This window comes from Ochotona curzoniae, unplaced genomic scaffold (assembly GCF_017591425.1).
Source record: "Ochotona curzoniae isolate NIBS_2020 unplaced genomic scaffold, NIBS_Ocur_1.0 scaffold_274, whole genome shotgun sequence".
Lineage (NCBI taxonomy): Eukaryota > Metazoa > Chordata > Mammalia > Lagomorpha > Ochotonidae > Ochotona > Ochotona curzoniae.
This window is the reverse complement of record NW_024467101.1, coordinates 6,244,529-6,264,009: the sequence shown is the minus strand read 5'-3', so window position 1 is coordinate 6,264,009 and position 19,481 is coordinate 6,244,529. Positions and strand designations below refer to the sequence as shown.

At 55.2% G+C, this 19,481-nt stretch overlaps 1 protein-coding gene across 2 annotated transcripts; it reads left to right on the top strand.

Moving 5' to 3' along the window:
- The first annotated feature begins 6,987 nt into the window (after nucleotides 1-6,987).
- SLC2A11 (solute carrier family 2 member 11) lies at nucleotides 6,988-19,043 on the top strand. 2 transcript variants are annotated; one of them, XM_041003666.1, is made up of 12 exons: nucleotides 6,988-7,212; nucleotides 8,682-8,774; nucleotides 10,156-10,316; nucleotides 12,089-12,213; nucleotides 14,195-14,324; nucleotides 14,782-14,930; nucleotides 16,774-16,961; nucleotides 17,038-17,148; nucleotides 17,405-17,506; nucleotides 17,598-17,673; nucleotides 17,840-17,967; nucleotides 18,149-19,043. In XM_041003666.1, exons 1-12 carry the CDS (start codon nucleotides 7,171-7,173, stop codon nucleotides 18,347-18,349), a joined length of 1,506 nt encoding a protein of 501 aa, XP_040859600.1. In that variant the 5' UTR covers nucleotides 6,988-7,170; the 3' UTR covers nucleotides 18,350-19,043. The 2 variants fall into 2 exon arrangements, with proteins under 2 accessions (XP_040859600.1, XP_040859601.1); XM_041003667.1 differs by having other exon boundaries at nucleotides 6,988-7,218.
- The last annotated feature ends 438 nt before the right edge of the window (nucleotides 19,044-19,481 follow it).

The following is a 19,481-nucleotide window of genomic DNA, read 5'->3' as shown; positions in this document are numbered from 1 at the left end:
CGAGCCCCGCCTCGCTGCTCTGCTCGGGCAATCCGCGCAGGACGTCCGGGCTGGAGGGCGGGTCGCTGGGCTCCTTAGCCAGTGGAAAGAAGATGAGGGAGATCGGGGGGCGGACGAAGGGAGTAGGCGGCCGAGGCTGGGGCCCAATGAGCGGGTCCCAGGGTAGAGCACGTGGCGGTTGTTGTGGCTGCGGTGGCGGCGCGGGAGAAGCGTGGCCAATGGCGAAGCCCCACGGCGTCCGCGGGACGGGGGCGGGACAAAGGATGGGAGGGGAGCCGGTAGGTAGTGGGTGCAGCAGGTGCACAGGCGGGGGCGGGGCAAAGGATGCGGAGTGGCGGCCGAGCTGCAGCAGGCGCAACTGGGGCAGCTGGGGCAGCAGGGACAGCAGGGGCCGCAGGGGCCGCAGGGGCCGCAGGGGCAGCTGGGGCAGCAGGGGCAGCAGGGGCAGCAGGGGCAGCTGGGGCAGCAGGGGCAGCTGGGGCAGTAGGGGCCGCAGGGGCAGCAGGGGCAGCAGGGGCCGCAGGGGCAGCAGGTGGGGGCGACCACTGAGGGTCGTGCGGGAAGACGACTCTGGCGGCCCAGGGGGGAAGGCCGGTCCTCTGTGCAGGTCGTGGGCACCTTTGACTCCTGACTTTGGGAACCTCTGGCTCTGGAAGCTGAAGGAAATGCCAGGCTGGAGAGGACCTCTTCCTGGCGGGAGAGAGGGCCTTCATTCATTCTGTTCATTCATTCGTTCAGCGATGGGGAGCCCTGTGCTCGGTGGTGTCGAGACCAAGGAGCCGCCAGATGCTGCCCCTTGCCGTCCATCGGGGCCACAGACCGGCCTGTGCTGATGGCAAGAGGTGCCAAGTGCAGGCTGGAATGGGTGTGGACAGGGGGCCTCCCCGGCCAGTGGTACATGGGTTGGTCTTGGGAGCCTCTGGGAGAGGCTGTTTGATTGCTGTGTTTTTTTTTTTTTTTGTTTTTGTTTTTTGTTTTGTTTTTAGTTAATACAAAGATTTGTTATTATTTGAAAGGCTGAAATACGGAGACAAGAAAACACAGAGGTCTTTCATCCATCAGCCCACTCCCCAAATGGCTGCAGCAGTTGGAGCTGAGCTGAATTGGTGCAAAACTAGGAGCCAGAAGCTTCTTCCAGGTCTCCCAGGCAGGTGCAGGGTCCCGAGGAATTAGGCCGTCCTCCACTGCTTCTCGGACCTCAAGCAGGGAGCTGGATGGGAAGTGGAGCTGCCGGGATTAGAACCAGCGCCTATATGGGATCCCTGTGCATTCAAGGCAAAGACCTTAGCTGCTAGGCCACTGCACTGGACCCAAAATGTTTTTAAATTATTTTATTTTTATTGGAAAGTCATATATAGAGAGAGGAGGAGAGACAGAGAGGAAGATCTTCATCCATTGATTCATTCCCCAAGTGGCTATAACAGCTGGAGCTGTGCCGATCTGAAGCCAGGAACCAGGAGCTTCTTGTGGGTCTTCCACGCGGGTGCAGGGTCCCAAGCCTTAGGGGCATCTTCAGCTGCCCTGGCCACAAGCAGGGAGCTGGGTAGAAAGCGGGGCTGATGGATGCGAACCGGCACCCATATGGGATCCTGGTGCATGCAAAGCAAGAACTTTAGCTGCTAGACTATTGCACCAGGCCCAAGTTTTTAAATTATTTTGGAAGAGCAACACAGAGCAGACAGAACTCCTGGCCACTGCCATGGCAGGAGCAGAAGCCAGGAGCTGAGGACTCAGTCCAAGCCTCCACTGAGGCAGGCCCGAAAATCCGTCTTTCAAGACTCAGTGCGATGGCTCAGTGGTGTAAGCACTGGGATCCCATATGGGACACAGAAGAGGCTCCTGGCTTCTGCCTCCTGGCTTTACAGTAGCCTGATTCTGGTGGTTGTGGTGGACGGAAGATATCTCTTTCTTTCTAATTTTGCCTTTCAGAGGAATAGGGAAATCTTTAGAGAAAGAGGGGGATCTACTCAGGCAGATTTCTCATTACTCTTTGGGGAGCAGGCAGAGAGAGCCCCACCACACACACACCTCAGCAAAGCTAGCCAGGGTCCTGCTGGAAAGGCAGTGGCCAGGCAGGCAGTGGGGTGGAAAGCCAGGGCCTGGGTCCAGGGCCTGCAGGTGCCAGGCCAGGCTGGGAGGTCGGGTTTCACTTAAAGACCCCAGCCTGCTCAGCCTCCACTACGCAGGGTCAGGCCGGGGCTGCCACGGGGAGGGGCTGTTTGTCTCCCCTTGGATTGGGGGCTCGATAAGGTTGGCGCCAGGGACCAGGGCTGAGACACATTCCTGGGAGGCCGGGGCTCAGGGTGGGGAGGGACGGGCACGTGGGGGTGCAGGCAGCAGCAGGGTGGGCCCCACAGTGGCTGCTCCAGCACCAGGACACCCCCAGAGGGGGAAACTGAGGCCCAGGTTCAGCCATTTGAGAGACATCAATCAGGTCCACCAATTTCCAGAGCCTGGGGGGACAGACCTGAGCACCCCAGATTCAGGCCTTAGCTCTCTGGCTCATTGATCCATAGTCATTCATCAACCAGGTTCTTTCTTTCTTTCTTTCTTCCTTCCTTCCTTTCTTTTTTAAAGATTTAGTCTTATTGGAAAGGCAGATCAAATTTATAGAGAGAAGACAGGAGGATCTTCTGTTCACTGATTCACTCCTCAAATGGCCACAACAGCTGCAGCTGAGCTGATCCAAAGCTAGGAGCCTCTTCTGGGTCTCCCACGCAGGTGCAGGATCCCAAGGCAGGTGCAGCTTTGGGCTGTCCTCCACTGCTTTCCCAGGCCACAAGCAGGGAGCTAGATGGGAAGTGGAGCAGCTGGGACATGAACCGGTGCTCATATGGGATCTCAGTATTTGTAATGTGAGGAGTTAACCACTGAGCCATTGTGCTGGGCCCATTCCTTGGTTTTCTTGCTTTGTTTTGTTGACTGGAAGGCAGGCAGTGGAAATACCCTCCCTTCAGGAAGCCTTCCCTGATTGCCTTAGAAAAGATCAGAGCATGAACTGCCTGGGCACTGGCTGGGCAGCTGCCTGCCCCTGTGCCCACTGTGGGTGCCCCCTTTGGCAGGCCCCCAGGGAGCGGGTGAGATTCCCCACCGGCTGGTGGGTAGGCTCTGCAGCAGCTCTGGCCAGCCTCTCCTGGGAGCAGCTGTGTCCTCTGTGGGCCCTTTCTGTCTGGGTCGTGCGGATATTTTTAGCATTGAATCCGGAAGCTCCACAGCAGCAGCTGCTCACAGCCCTGGTACAAGAGCAACAGAGCCGTGTGGAGGCCTAGGCCCCAAGTAGAACCTGGACCTGCCAGGACTCAGCTAGCCCTGGGTAGGGCAGGCAGGGGAGGGAGTCCAAGGGAGCAAGGAGGCAGAACAGGGCAGGGAGGAAAAGGGGTTGTGCCAAGGCCCTGAGGACACCTGGAGGGACAGCTCAAGACGGCAGGGAGGGGTGGGGGGGGGGGAGAAGGAGAGATGGCAGCATAGTGAGATAGGTGGATGCACAGACTCAGCAGAACTGGGTGCGCTGGGGCGTTCTGCCCCAAGGTTTCAGGCTTGGAGCAGTAGAGCGAGGCAGCAGTTTCTGCAGACTGAGCACAGAGGAAGCCAGTGAGTCCCCACTGTGGCCAGAACCACAGACCTCACAGCACTCAGTTCAGAGCGGGATGGCTCTGGCCCATGTCATACCTGCCACTGCTCCCCATGGCGGCCTGGGATCCCTGTGGCCCTTGGTGTCAGCTGCAGTGTGAGGCACATGGATGTGTGAAGACCAAGAATGGGCCCAGGACTGGATCTGCAGTAGGAGCTGCCTACTCCCTGTACTACATGCCTCGTTGTTCCTGTCAAGAAAATGGGCAGGTTAGAAAAGTCATCTGTCAACAACATGGAGGTTGGGCTCTGTTCTACCAAGGGGAGGGGGCACCGAGGACCTAAGGGTGTGGGGCCCTGCCTGCAAACTAATATGCCTCCACTCTCGACTCCCCCAGGCCAGGCTGCTCAGTGTTGGGGGTGGGGGCCCTGGTGAGGTCCACGCTGGACCAGGAGGAGCAGAAGGCGTGTTGGGCAGGGCCAGTGACTGTAGCTAAGGGTGGAAACAAGGAAGGACCCCGTGCTGCCTTTGGCCAAGGCATAGAGCGTCCCCCCCACCTTCTCCAAGGTGTAAGGAGGTGACAGCATCTCCCACTCTTACTGGACGAACCCAAATCTCAGCTCCACCTTGTGAGGAAGGTTAGTACTGCAGGGGTAAGCAGGCGGGGTGGGAGACCCTACATCCTACTGAGGTGGCTTTGGTCTTCGTCTTCCCTGCTGCCACACAGACCGCTAAGCAGTGCTCCCTGCTGGCTTTGCAGGGCTGGTGCAAGACAAGTGGGTTCAGGTCTCCCACACAGGTGCAGGATCCCAAGGCTTTGGTCGGTCCTCCACTGCTTTCCCAGGCCACAAGCAGGGAGCTGGATGGGAAGCAGGGCTGCCAGGTTTAGAAGTGATGCCCATATCGGATCCCGGTGTGCAAGGCGAGCACTTTAGGCCATTGTGCCGGGCCAGACAGGTCATGTTTGATTTGTGAGATTGTCGCTTGAAGATTTCCACATAACTAGTAATCTCTAATGGAGCCTCTGACTACACCTTGTGAGTGACCCAATAGATGGGAGACACGGGGCCGCTCTGGGCCCTGGCGCCTTCGAGCATGTTCCAGTCCTGCACAAGGCTTTTCTCCTTGGGCCTGAGCGTGGAGAGCTCCTCCTGAGGGAGAGTGGAAGAGGAACTGAACAGGTTTCACAGTGAGCTCGGGAACCAGTCCCCAGCTCCAGGGGCGCAGTTGGGCCAAGCGACAGGCAAACTTCTGATTGTGTGAAACTGCTAACAGCTCACTCTTCCTTCTTGTGGAGTCTTAGTTACATATAAAAACAACAAACTTGGTCCCAGTGTGGTAGCCTCGTGACTAAATTCTCACCTTGCAACTGCCAGGACCTCTTAAGGGGCACCAGTTCATGTCCTGGCAGCTCCACTTTCCATCCAGCTCCCTGCTTGGAGCCTAGGAAGGCAGTCGAGGACAGTCCAAAGCCTTGGAATTCTGCACCTGCGTGGGAGACCCAGAAGAAACTCCAGGCTCCTGGCTTCAGATCTGCTCAACTCTGGCTGTTGTGACCACTTGGGGAGTGAACCAGCACGTGGAAGATCTTTCTGTCTCTCCTTTTTGTAAATCTGACTTTCCAATAATAATTTTTAAAAATCTTAAGCAGACTTTTTAAAAAAGTTTACTTATTTTTATTGGAAAGACAAGTTTTACAAAAAGAGAGAAAATGGTTTTCCATCCACTAGTTCACTCTACACCTGGCTGCAATGGCTGAAGCTGAGCTGATCTGAAGCCAGGAGTCAGGAGCTTCTTGTGGCTCTCCCTCATGGGTTCAGAGTCCCAAGGCTTTGGGCCCTCCTCTACTGATTTCTCAGACCACAAGCAAGGAGCCAAATGTGAAAGGGAGCAGCCAGGACACAAACCAGCACCCATATGGGATCCCAGCGCTTGGAGATGGATTATCAGTGAGCCATTGCACCAGCCCCTCATTTCTCATTTCTAGGAAACAAATATAACTTATTGGGTTTTGATTGTTATCTCACCTTTTCATGAAGTTGTTAACGCTTGGGCACCTCATGAAAATGGATTCTAAATTTGTTACTCATGTTCCGGCTTTTAGCAGATTAGGTGCAGTTCATGTTGTCATTGACAATACTCTGGTTTGACTTGGGCCTCGGCATCCACAGGCGCATCAGCTCAAAATGTCACTGAGCACTTATTCTCTGCCTTTTCTGTCTCAGGGCGCCCCCTACAGATTAGAACATGCAATGACCTGGCGCCTCCCAGCAGAAACTGTCCAAAAATTGTACAAACCCCACGTCTCTCCTGTTAGAGGCATTCCTTATATTCCACAAGTTACTGTTGAATGCGCACATTTGACATTACAGCATCAGTTAGCGAGGCTAGCACCATGGTATAGGAGGATAAACTATCCTCTACAGCGCCGGCTTACTGTATGTGCACTGGTTCAAATCCCAACTGCTCCACTTCCCATCCAGCTCCCTGCTTGTGGCCTGGAAAAGGCAGCAGAGGATGACCCAACAACTTGAGACCCTGCACCTGCATGGGAAACCAGAAGAGACTCCTGGCTTTGGATTGGCTCAGCTCTGGCCATTGTGGTCACTTAGGGAGTAAACCAGTGAATGGAAGATCTTTCCATCTGTCCTCTCTGTAAATCTGTCTTTCCAATAAAAATAAATGATTAAAAAAAAAACTCTTTAAAACATACAGTAAAATATCCTTTCATGATAAGTACTATTTCACTTGTATTTTTTCCTTTCTTTAAAACGCCTTGTGTTTCTAGAAGTTCCATCGAGTTCAGAGCAAGCATGACCAATAGCTGGCCTCCAGCTTGCACCTGCCCTAGCGTCCCACTTCCTCTGCAGCGGTGGTCACCAAGGCCGCATTGTCACGGGATGAGAAATTTTCAAGACTCCATCGTGCTATCTTGTGCAGACAGGCCTGTATCTGGAAGTACCCTCTGTTCCCAGATAAAAAGTTTCTGTAAGTAAAACTAAAATTAAGGCCATTTCATGAGAAACTGACCAGTACGAGCCTGCCCTGCCTGTTTCCGCCTTAGAAAGCCCTGCAAGTTACAGTTAGGGGCTGTTCCTCCTGCAAGCTCAGAATTTCAACAAAGACCCTTAATTAGATTAATCCGGCTGCCGTGGTCCTATCTCGCTCTACTCCCAGAACTGCATCCGGGCGAGGGAGCTTTCTGCAAGGCCTTGTCCCTGCGCTCCAGCAGGCCCGCTGGACTCTGCTTCCTGTCCTCTGGGCGCCCTCGCCCTTCCTGCAAGGCCTGCCCGGGCTGCCCCGAGAGCCGCGAGTCACGGCCCCGCGCCGGCGAGCGCTGCAGAGACCGGGGCGTCGGCCCGGCTCTGGTCCTCGGGCGTGGGGCCGGAGGGAGCCGGGACCAGGCCGGGTCCAGGCCGGGAGTCCGGGGAGGACTCGGGGGAAGCGGCGACCCCCGTCGCCAGCCAGGAGCAGGTGCACGGGGCCGGGGCGGGACCAACTCTGACCAGAGCTCACTTCCGGCCTGCAGAGACGAGCCCGGGCACAAGCGACTAAAGAGCGGGCGCCTGTTCAAGCCTGGGAGCTGCGGGAAGGGCAGCATGGAGGACGTGCAGCAGCCGCCCTCACGGCCTCGGACCCAGGTGACCGCCCCACCGGCCTCCCCTCCCACGCTGTGCGCCTGCGCGTGCGCCTCCCGAGTGCGGCCTGTGTGTGCCCCATTGCGCCTGCGCCTCGGTCTCCCCTCGCCTGACCGCCCCCCACCAGGACTCTGTACGCATGCGTGTCCGCTTCTGGCTGGAAGATGCACCGCGCACGCGCTGTCTTTCCGTTCCAGAACCGCGGCACGGTGCGATCTTCAGCGCGCATGCGCCCGGTTTGCTGCGCGCCCGCCTAGCGGCCAAGACCTTTTTTATTTGTTTGTTTGTTTGTTTGTTTGCTTACAGCCAAGGTCTTTTTTAAAGACTAGGGCCCAGAACCCGCAGGCCCCTATTCAGAGTGCTCTTTGCCCTCCTGTGATTCCGGGAAAGGGTGTTTATGAGAGATTGCGGGCTGGCGTGCATCATGCGCCTTCACACTCGAAGGTGAAGGAAGGCCACGATGTTCACGGACAGTGGGCGTGAACAGACGTCCACAGACGGCTGCGAGCTTGTTGACTGCCCGAGGCCGAGAGAGGCAGTGGATCCCCGAGCAGGGCAGCTCTGGCAGCTAGCGTTTCCCAGGTCCACTTCTGTCCTCCACACCTCCATCAGCTCTGACCCGGCCTATACCCCCGTGGAAGGGACAGAGGCAGCCAAAGACACCCATCCTGCCCACCATGCCCGTGAGTTCTGCAGCCTGGGCCGGTGTCTCTGGAAGACTTGGCACAGCACCCTGCTTTCCAAATCCCGCACTCCTCCCTCCCCTGCTTTGTGTCTGCATGGCACCAGTGCTGTGTGAATATCCTGTATTGCTCCTTACTCGTTGGCCTGGGAGGATTTGTGGGTCCTGTCTCTTGTCAACTCCCCAACATCTAGAGCAGTAGGTTAATTGCCCATGGAAGGGAGACAAAACATCTCTGTTCGCTAAACTAACAAACCAGCGTTGTAGGTGACTAGGCACCTGGTCACCTCCTTGGCTTGCAGAATTTCCGCTTCTCTAAGCTCCTGGAGGAACAGGTTGGTGGGAAGGAACAGGGGGAGCACAACTTAGATTTTTCAACCTATGTGTGAAGAATGTTTTCCAGTAGGGGAGTCCTGGAGGGGAATCCAGGAGCTGCTGTCCCATGTGTGGGGCTGAGTTTCACACCACTGGGGTCCCATGCCACACCAGGCCTGGTCAGGCCAGCCATAGTCAAGCCAAGAGGAACCAGGACAGCTCTCCGAGTGAGGATGGAGTAGGGTCCGGGACTCAGAACAGTATAATGAGGTTCCTAAGCCACCCAGAAGCCTTGTGGCCCAAGGGTCTCTCCCTCCCTTGGTCTCCATGTCCCTGCCTTTGCAGTGCAGACAACATGGGTTCTTGGCTCAGATAGTCTGGGATACTGTGGGTGCTGCATCTGGCCCTGGGAAGGCAGGGCAGGGCGGGTTGCCATGGGTAACCATGACTCCTCCCCCTCTCTCTTGGAATTCAGGGCAAGGTCCTGCTCCTGACCGTATTGTCGGCTGGTATTGGTGGGACATTTCAGTTTGGCTACAACCTTTCCATCATCAATGCCCCGACCTTGGTAGGTATTGTTCATGCCCCAGAATCACTGCACCGAGCAGGTGCGGAGGGAAGGCTGACCAGTGGCCCATGGCCAACCCAACATCACACTGAGTGGTGCTTTCTCTGGCCCTTTATCTTGGCGCTAAGCTCCCAACCCCCTCGGAATTAGCTTAGTGATCCCTGACAGCTTTTGTTCTTTGTAATGAGTCTTTTGGGAACCCTGAGTTTAAGGATGCTAATGAGTTTGGGGCTGGAGCCCTAGGAGGCCTCAGGTTGGAGGCCGGGTTGGAGGGCCAGAACTTCCAGCTGGGGGTGGGGGTGGGGGTGGGAGGCAGTTCTTCCAAGAGATCCTCTGGGAAATGAAACGAGACTGAAGATGAAGCTATGAAAATTCTGGAATCTCTGCCAGGTGTCACACAGCAGGTTAAGCCACTGCCGGCATCCCACATTGGAGTTCTAGTTCAAGATCTGGCTGCTCCACTTCTGATCCACTTCCCTGACAATGGCCTGGGAAAGCAGCAGAGGATGGTCTAAGTCCTTGGGCCCTGCACCCATGTAGGAGGCACAGAAGAGGCTTCTGGCTCCTGGCTTCAGGCTGGCCCAGGCTGGCTGTTGTGACCATTTGGGGAGTGAATCAGCAAATCAAAGATATTCCTTTCCTCTGCCCCAACCCCTTGCCCTTCCTTTTCTTCCTTCCCTTCCCTTCTTTCTTTATTTTATTATTTTTTTGAAGGATTTATTTTCTTTTTATTGCAAAGTCACATATGCAGAGAGGAGAGACAGAGAGGAAGATCTTCTGTCCGATGATTCACTCCCCAAGTGACTGTAGCGGCTGGAGCTGCGCTGATCCGAAGTCAGGGTCCAGGAACTTCCTTCGTGTCTCCCACCTGGATGCAGGAACCCAAGGCGTTGGGCCATCCTCAACTACTTTCCGAGGCCACAAGCAGGGAGCTGGATGGGAATCAGGGCTGCTGGGATTAGAACCAGTGCCCATATGGGATCCTGGCATGTTAAAGGCAAGAACTTCAGCCACTAGGCTACTGCACCGAGCCCTCTCTTCTCTTTCCCTCCTCTCCCGCCTTTCCCTTCCCCTTCCCTCGCCTCTCCACTCCCCTCCTCTTTCCCTATGTCCTCCTCTTCCTCTCTGTCACTTTGCCTTTCCCCTATGCAAATCTTTAAACAAACAAGCTAGCAGAAGTCTTGGAGCACAAGCTGCTGTTGAGCTTCCAGGTGCTCCCTGGGTGGAGCCGAAACCAAGATGATGCCTCAAGAAGTCCCAGGCTTACAGCCAGGGCTCGCAGCTGGCATCTGCAGTGGGGGGGAGGGGTCATGGAGGCCCCCTTTTCCTCCCCCCTTCCCATCACTGGCCCTAGGATACTGACTGGCCTCTCTGTCTGCAGTACATCCAGGAATTCACCAATGAGACATGGCTGGCGCGCACTGGTGAGCCCCTGGCTGGCCACCTGATCCTGCTGGTGTGGTCTCTCATTGTGTCCCTGTACCCCCTGGGAGGCCTCGTGGGGGCACTGCTGGCAGGACACCTGGCCATTGCCCTGGGAAGGTAAGGTTCTTCCTGGTGGCCCCGAGCAGACTAGACTGAAAGGCGTTGTGTCCTGGGAGGCACAGCAGGTGCACGGCCCACACCTGCTCCCTGCCCAGCCTCTGGATCTAGCCACAGCCTTCCTGGGAGAGTCCCATTTTCAGGGGGCATTTGGGAAAGGAACAGTTTCTCAAGAGAGGAAGGGTGGTGGGCAGGGTGGCAGACTCGTTCCAGTTGCCCTCTGACCTTAAAGGAGTATTTCCCCATCCCCGTGCCCCATTTCCTTCCTCCGATGTTGTTTTGGGATAGCAAACCTGGTTGGTATCAACGTTTTTAACAACTGGGGCTAATATTACGGTACAACAGGGCGATGCTGGCATCCCATATGGGCATCTGTTTCAAGCCTGGCCACTCTGCTTCCAGTCCAGCTCCCTGCTAATGCACCTGGGAAAGCAGCCAAGGGTGGTCCAAGTGGTGGCGTGCCTGTGCACACCTGGGACACCCAAAAGAAGCTCCTGGCCCTTTGGAAAATGAATCAGTAAACAGAAGTAAAAACTCTCTTCTCTGCCTTCCTCTCCCACACTATTACTCTGCTTTCCAAATCTTTCTTTCTTTTTATTTAAAGATTTATTTATTTTGGGCCCAGCAGCATGGCCTAGTGGCTAAAAGTCCTCGCCTTGAACGCACCGGGATCCCATATGGGCACTGGTTCTAGTCCCGGGAGCTCCACTTCCTATCCAGCTCTCTGCTTGTGGCCTGGGAAGGCAAGATCAAGGAAGATTTTTTTTTTTTAATTTTTATTACAACGTCAGATATACAGAGAGGAGGAGAGACAGAGAGGAAGATCTTCCATCCGATGATTCACTCCCCAAGTGGTTGCAACAGCCAATGCTGTGCCGATCCAGAGCCAGGAGCCAGGAACTTACTCCAGGTTTCGCACACAGGTGCAGGGTCCCAAGGCTTTGGGCCGTCCTCCACTGCTTTCCCAGGCCACAAGCAGGGAGCTGGATGGGAAGTGGAGCTGCCAAGATTAGAACTGGTGCCCATATGGGATCCTGGCATGTTAAAGGCGAGAACTTTAGCCACTAGGCCACACTGCCAGGCCCCATTGAGGATTCTGTCATCTCAGCTGTGGGTCAGGTGCAGAGTGTGTTGTGGGCAGTGCCAGGGTTGGAGTGGGAAGGTCCTCCCCAGGCAAGCCACGGTGAACCCAGACCTACTAGCTGTGATGGTCATGGCCATTCCAGTGCAGAGCTCTGATGTCTGGAAACAGGTCACACACATCCCAGACAAACGCCACACACATATCACAGACACACACAGCGCAGATACACCACACAGGTACCACACACACACATGCCACACACGGCACAGGTGTATATACCAGACACACACACCCATCTCAGAGGCACGTTCCACACATTCATACAAACACTGCACACCCATGTCACATACATACATGTGTACCACACATACTCACATACACCACAGGCACACATTGTGTACACATCACACACATGCACACACACGCGCTGTGCAACACACCACACTCATGTGCATCGTGCACACTACACACATACTACAGACACATACCACACACTGCACAGGCACGCCCATCACGCACACGCACACACACCTCACATTATACACATGGACCATGCCGTATTCACCACACACACAGGTCACACAGCACAACACACCCACAGGTCTGTGTGATCGGGGCCAGCTGGAGCTGCACAGAGGGGTCTGCTCTGGTCTGAACCTGGTCCTCCCTCCCTGCGTGCCCTGCACAGGAAGAAGTCGCTGCTGGTGAATGACGCCTGCGTGGTGGCTGCCGCTGTCCTGTTTGGCTTCAGCCGCAGAGTGGGCTCCTTCGAGATGATTCTGCTGGGCAGACTGCTCGTGGGAGTCGGTGCAGGTACCGAGCCACACACCCAGTTCATGCCTTCACTCCCTTTCTTTTTTTCCTTCATTTCTTCTCTTCATTTATTGGGTTCATCTTTCATTTATACACACCTTGTGGCAGTTTGTTGTTTTCTTATTTCTCAAAATGATTAAAAGTAGTTGATCTTAAGCGTCTCATCCAGAGGCTGCTGACAAAATGGCTAATTTTCCACCTCCAAGTGCCTGCATCCCATATGGGCATTGGTTTGTGTCCCAGCTGCTTTGTTTCCCATTGAGCTCCCTGCTTGTGGCCTGGGAAAGCATGGAGGATGCCCCAAAGCCTTTGGGCCCTATACCCATATGGGAGACCCGAAAGAGACTCCTGGCTTCATTTTTTTTTTTTAAGATTTATTTTTATTGAAAAGTCTGATTTACAGAGAGAAAGTTCTTTCATCTGCTGGTTCACTCCCCAAGTGGCCACCAACAGCCAGAACTGAGCCGATCTGAAGCCAAGAGCCAGGAGCTTCTTCCAGGTCTCCCGTGTGGGCCCAGGGTCCCAAGGCTTTGGGCCTTCCTCAACTGCTTTCCCAGGCCACAAGCAGAGAGCTGGATGGGAAGTAGGGCAGCCAGGATATGAACTGGTGCCCATATGGGTTCTTGGCGTATGCAAGGCGAGGACTTCAGCTGCTAGGCTACTACACCAGGCCCAGTTCCTGGCTTCAGATTGGCTCAGCTCTGGCCATTGCGGCCACTTGAAGAATGAACCAGCAGATGGAAGATTTTCTTTTTTTTTTTTAAAGATTTATTTTTATTATTTTGTTACTGGAAATGCGGATATACAGAGAGGAGAGACAGAGAGGAAGATCTTCCATCCGATGATTCACTCCCCAAGTGAGCCGCAACGGCCGGTACTATGCCGATCCGAAGCCAGGAGCCTCTTCCGGGTCTCCCACGCGGGTGTAGGGTCCCAAAGCTTTGGGCCATCCTGGACTGTTTTCCCGGGCCACAGGCAGGGAGCTGGAAGGGAAGCGGGGCTGCCAGGATTAGAACCGGCGCCCATATGGGATCCCGAGTGCAAGGCGAGGACCTTTAACCACTGCGCCACCGTGCCGGGCCCATGATGGAAGATTTCATTTCTGTCTCTCCTTCTCTTTGTGGGTCTTCCTTTCCAATAAAATAAATAAATCTTTAGAAGTAAAATGCATTTTAAAAGCATATAAGCATAGAGAAAGAGATACAGAAAGAAAGAATCTTATGTCTGTTGATTCACTCCCCACATGGCTGCAAAGACCAAAGCTAAGTTGATCCTAAGCCAGGAACCCGGAGCTTCTTCAGGGTCTCCTACACGGGTGCAGAGTCCCAAGGCCTTGGGCCGTCCTCGACTGCTTTCCCAGCCACCAGCAGGATGCTGGATGGGAAGTGGAGCATCTGGGATACGAACTGGCACCCCTATGGGATCCCATTGCATGCAAGGAAAGGATTTAGCTACTAGGTTATAATGCCGGGCTCACACAGTGGGTTTTTAAAAAAGATTTATTTATATTGCAAAGACAGAGTTACAGAAAAGTGAAGGAGAGAGATTGCAATCTTCCATCTACTGGTTCACTCCCCACATGGCTGCAGTGGCCTGTTGGATCGGTCCAAAGCCAAGAGTTTCTTCCAGTTCTCCCACATGGATACAGGAGCTGAAGCACTTGAATCATCATCCTCCACTGCTTTCCCAGGCACATTAATTAGCAGGAAACTGAATCAGAAAGGAGCAGCAAGTACTGGAACCAACAGCCATGTGGGATGCGAGCCCCCCAGGCAGAGGCTTAGCCTCAATAAACATTTGGGAAAAAAGGTGGGGGGGGGGAGATCATTTGTTGGAGACTTCAGTTGGCTCTTAGTGGGGGAGTCACAGAGAGTACCCAGTGAGAGAGTGGCCCTGGGAGGCTAGCGCACAGCCGGGCAGGGCCTAGGTGGCTCCCAGGGAGGCTGGGCTGCTGCCACACCCGCTCTGTGCACCTGTGCAGGGCTGAGTATGAACGTCCAGCCCATGTACCTGGGGGAGAGCGCTCCCAAGGAACTCCGAGGAGCCACGGCCATGTCCTCAGCCATCTTCACAGCCTTGGGGATCGTGATGGGACAAGTGGTGGGACTCAGGTAAGCGTCCTTCTCCTTGGGGCACTAAGTGTCTCAGGGAGGTCGAAAAAAATTCTTTCTTTACTGGACATTAAGTTGATTAAGTCATTGCATCTTGTTTTTAAGATTTACTTAGCTAGTTGAAAGGCAAAGTCACAGAGAGGGAGAAAGAAAGAGAGAGCTTTCTCCCATTGATTCAATGCCCAGATGACTGTAATGGTCAGAGCTGTGCCAGGCTTTAGCCAGAATCCAGGAGCTGCTTCTGGGTCTCAAAACAGGGGAGGGGGCCAAATGGAGACCCCTGGAGAGGCGAGCTGTAGGGAGGCAGTGAGCAGAGGCTGTACCTTGCTGGTACAGAAATAATGGAGGGCATAGCAGGTCCTGTGCCAGCAGCCTAGCAGGTGGGTAAGGAGTAGGGGCAGGGACGAGGGCTGTGGCATGGAAGCACCCGGGCCAGCCTCTGCCCTGCCTCCTGCAGACAACTCCTGGGGGGCCAGCAGGCCTGGCCCCTGCTGCTGGCTAGCTGCGTGGTACCTGGCCTCCTGCAGCTCATCTCCCTGCCCTTGCTGCCCGAGAGCCCCCGCTACCTCCTCATTGACCGTGGAGACACCAAGGCCTGCTTGGCAGGTGAGTCCCTGCTCTTGGAAACTGCCCCCTCCCAGATTGCCCTTGACCAAGAGGGGAGTACCTCTCCACGGCATCTAGGTTCCTGTTTCCTTGGTGTCCTTGTCAGGGCATCGCCACTGTGGTCCTGGTACCTCAAGGTCATGACCTGGTGCATACATTCCAGAAGCTTCTGTATTGGAGACGGGGGTGGGGAGGCAGGGGGATGGGAGGTGTGGGGAGGAGTGGGGAGGTGGCTGTCCTTGAATGTTGGTCGGTGAGTAGCTCCAACCCAGCTGCTGCCATCCAGGGATCCCAGCCAACGAGCCACAGCTGCATCATGTGCCAGACCTCACCACCTGACACCTAATGGGCAATGGGCATCTTTTATCAGTCAACTGTGAGCGCAGTAAGGATGCCCAAGGAACACTGTGAACTCTCTGGCCCAAGACATGAATCATTAACTGCATCTTCGACTCATTGACTCTCTGGGCTGGCTGCTGGGTTCTGCTGATTTCAGCTGGGCATGGTGGCTCTGCTCGTGGTTCCCCAGTCCAGCCTGCTCTAGACTGGTGCCATTCAGCTCTGCTGTCCTGGTTTTTCCTTCTCTCTCCCCTTTGGGACCAGGAGGCTAGCTTAGGAATGTTGTTGCGATGGTGGTGGCAGGGCACAAGAAATCAAATCCAGTGGTGCAAACGCTTTCTACAGCTTGGTCCCGTGTGTCCGTTAGTATCACGTGGGCACATGGGACTCAGGCAATTGTTCCGAAGTTAGGAGGAAAGATGGGGACCCTTGATTATTGTGCCACCATGACCGATGATGACTCCCACTTGCCAAGTATGCCCATACCCACCTAAAGATACCCGAGTTGTTATCCAGTCATGGTATTGAACTTGATTTCAATTTTAGGAGCATGTTAAATCTATACATGCCTTTTTAAAATTGGTTTGAGAGGTGAAGAGAGAGGGAGACCGACCACTGGAGACCCTCAAAGACCTGTGATGGCCAGGGCTAGACCAAGCCAAAGCCAGGAGAAGAGAGAGAATCTTCTATTTGCCTGTTCACTCCTCAAATGGCCACAACAGCCAGGCTGAGGCCAGGCCTAAGCCAGGAGCCTGGAGCCTCTTACTGGCCATGTCCTGGGTATGATCTTTGCTCTCAGGCTGTGACTTAAATTTGAGACACTTAAGCTAATGAGAAAAAGGTTTTGTTCTTTTAACTAAGCCAACAATTTTTGGAACATGCTCCATTCAGTCAGACTTTGTTCCTTCTGAATCTGCTTACAAACAAGCTACTTTATTGAACTGCTGTCTGATGTCATTCTTACAGGAAGGCTAGAAATCCCCTAGAATGTTCTAAGTCCATTAGGTCTCCCCTCCTTCCCTTGCTCCCTTCCCTCTTTCCCTTTTCCCCTCCCTCCTTCCTCCCCTGCTTCCCTCCCTCCCTGTTGATGTACTCCATAGATGGGTTTCTACTGCCTAAGTGTCCCCCCCTACCTGGTCTCAGAACCAATGCTACCAGTGAGGGTGCTTCAAAAAGCTCCTGGCAGGGCAGACACCGCAGGGCGCCGCGGTTAAGTCGCTGTTTGAGGTGACTACAGCATCTCAGACTGGAAGCCTGAATTCCCTGTTTGCAAACCAGCTTCCTGCTAATACACAACCCGGGAAGCAGAAGGTGATGGCTCTGAGTACTTGGGTTCCTGCCATTCCTGTGTGCAAGACTCAGACTGGGTTCCAGGCCCCTGGTTTTGATGGGACAGCCCCTAGATGTGACCGAGCCTGGGAGTCCATCTTTGTGTGTCCTGGGGGGAGGGCAGGGCAGCGCACGGGGCTGGGGACAGTGGAGCCAAAGGCCCCGTTCACTTCAGCGCTGCAGAGGCTGCGGGGTACCCGGGATGTGGCGCGGGAGCTGGCTGAGCTGCAGCGAGAGCGGGCCGCCTGCGGGAACGACGGCCCGCGGCGTGCGTGGCAGTTGTTCAGCGACCGGGCACTGCGGAGGCAAGTGATGAGCCTAGTGGTGCTGGGCAGCGCCATGGAGCTGTGCGGTAACGACTCGGTAAGGTGCAGAGCGCGGGCAGCGGGTGCAGGCCGAGCACGGGGCGCGAGGCTGAGCCCCTGCCCGCTCGCCGCAGGTGTACGCCTATGCGTCCTCGGTGTTCCGCGCCGCGGGAATGCCCGACGACAAGATTGCTTATGCCCTGGTGGGCACCGGCGCCTGTGAGCTGCTGGCTTCAGTCCTGAGCGTGAGTCCCCCACCCGCACTCTGCGACCCAGCCCTTTCCACCCCAGCTAGCAAGCACTGCTTGAGCAACTGCTGTTTACTGCCGTGGTGAGAAGGGGAGCTGAATGAGGCCAGTGGCTGGCATTGTCCCTGACCTCGATTTCCAAACAAAAAGCTGTTCCCTCTCCTCCTCTCCGTGTCTTCTACCCTCCCCCTTGTATGCCTTCTCCTCCTCCTCTGCCGGGTGTGTTTCTGAACGCTCCTGGCTTCTTTTGCAGTGTGTGGTGGTGGAGAGGGTAGGCCGGCGCCTCCTGCTCATAGGGGGTTACAGCCTCATGACCTGCAGTGGAAGTGTCTTCACGGTTGCCCTGTGCCTGCAGGTAGCTCAGGAGGAGGGGAGTGGCTGGGGGTCCCCCCAGGGCAAGGGGTGGGTGGGTGCTACTGGGCCTCACCTTACCCCACCCTTGGTAGGACACCTACCCCTGGATGCCCTACCTAGCCGTGTCCTGCGTCTTCAGTTTCATTCTCAGCTTTGGCATTGGCCCTGGTGAGTGGACCCAGCTGCGGGTGCCTATGTGAGCCACTGCCCCGGGGAGTAGCTTCGGGAGAACAAGCATGGGAATGTGCCCCTGCCAGAGTGGGCACAGGTGCCGGAGAGCAGGGTGGGTGCCTGGATTGGCTGGGCTCCTAGCTCCTGTGCCCACTTCTTGCAGCTGGAGTGACGGGGATTCTGGCCACAGAACTGTTTGACCAGACAACGCGGCCTGCTGCCTATGTGATCTGTGGGGTGCTCATGTGGGCCATGCTCTTCCTTGTGGGGCTCGGGTTCCCCTTCCTCATGGTAAGATGATCCCAGCGTGCCCATGCAGACCTGGGAGGTGGTGGTGGTGGTAGAGATTGGAGTAGGGGGTGGTCTGAGGAGAAAGGCCACACCCTCAGTGTTGTCACCAGGCCTCACAGCAGCAGCCCAAGGGACACACACCAAGGTGCCCCAGGTCTCTAGCTCTCTCTCACCTGCACAGGAGGCCTTGTCCAACTTCCTCTATGTCCCTTTCCTCTGCATCTGCGTGTGTGGCGCTGTCTACACCGGCTTCTTCCTTCCTGAGACCAAAGGCAAGACCTTCCTGGAGATCTCCCAGGAGCTGCACAGACTCAACTTCCCTGGGCAGGCCCAGGGCCCCACATGGATAGGCCCCCACATTGTCCAGTCCACGGAGCTCTAGCTCGGCAGGCACAACCCAGGATGTGTGACTGGTGATATGGAGGAGGGGTTAAGCCAAGCCAGTGGCTACCCTTTCCTTTGCCTCCTGCTCCCTGGCGCCTTGACTGTGTGCAATCACCTTCTCCTGCATTTGACGTGTTTAGTGAACATCTACTGTGCATGATCATGAGGCCAAGTGCTCAGGACCCCCTGGAAAGCCAGGGAGCTGCGTTGCAGATCTAAAGGCAGTTAAATGGGAGTTGAGGACAGGTGGCAGTGAGCAAGTGCAGCAGCAAGGCCTGCCCCTGCCTGGAGAGCACGGGATCTGTCTTCTAAATGTGTCATTTGAATGCAATTGTCTCCACTGAATTTTGCACTTGGCTAAGTTTGGGGCATGGCCATGATACACCTCCACCATCAGGCTAGCACCTTCCCAGTTGCCCTGAAAGTACCTCCTGTTCCTGGCTGGCAGTGTGACCACTCCATCCCCCAGCCCCCGGGAGCCCAGGCTTTGCTTCCATACCACCTTGGGCTGGACTTCCCTGCCTGGTTGACAGACACAGATCCAGGACGTGTGAGTGCTATATATGTCTGGCCTTTTGAGATACATGCCTGTGGCTGTGTGTTAGGATGTATTTCTCTGTGTGAGAGGTCTGTTTACCTGCTGGTGGACATGTGGGTCTCTTCGGATCCTTGGCCGTCACAAATAAAATGAATCATGGCGTCACAAATGGCAGTGTAGATGTTTTTTGTTGCTTTGTGTCTTGGTCTCTCCAGGTGGCGGAGACACAACTACCATCAAACAAGCTGATTTATAAACAGGAAATTTATTCCTCATGGTTCTGGAGGTTGGGAAATCCAAGTGCAAAATGCTGGTGGATCAGCTTGGGGAGGGCTTGCTCCTTGGTCACAGTTGGCTGCCACCTCATCATGTGCTTCCTTGTGAAGGGACAACAGAATCCTCGGGGGTCTCTTATTTACTTGAAAGGCAGAATAACACAGAAGAGACATACAGATCTTCCATCTGCTGGTTGACTCCCCCAAATATGTGCAATAGCCAGGGCAGGGCCAGGATGAATCAGGAGTTTCTTCTAGGTCTCTCACCCAGAAGGTGGGAGGGTGCAGGGACCCAAGGATTTGGGCCATCCTCTGCT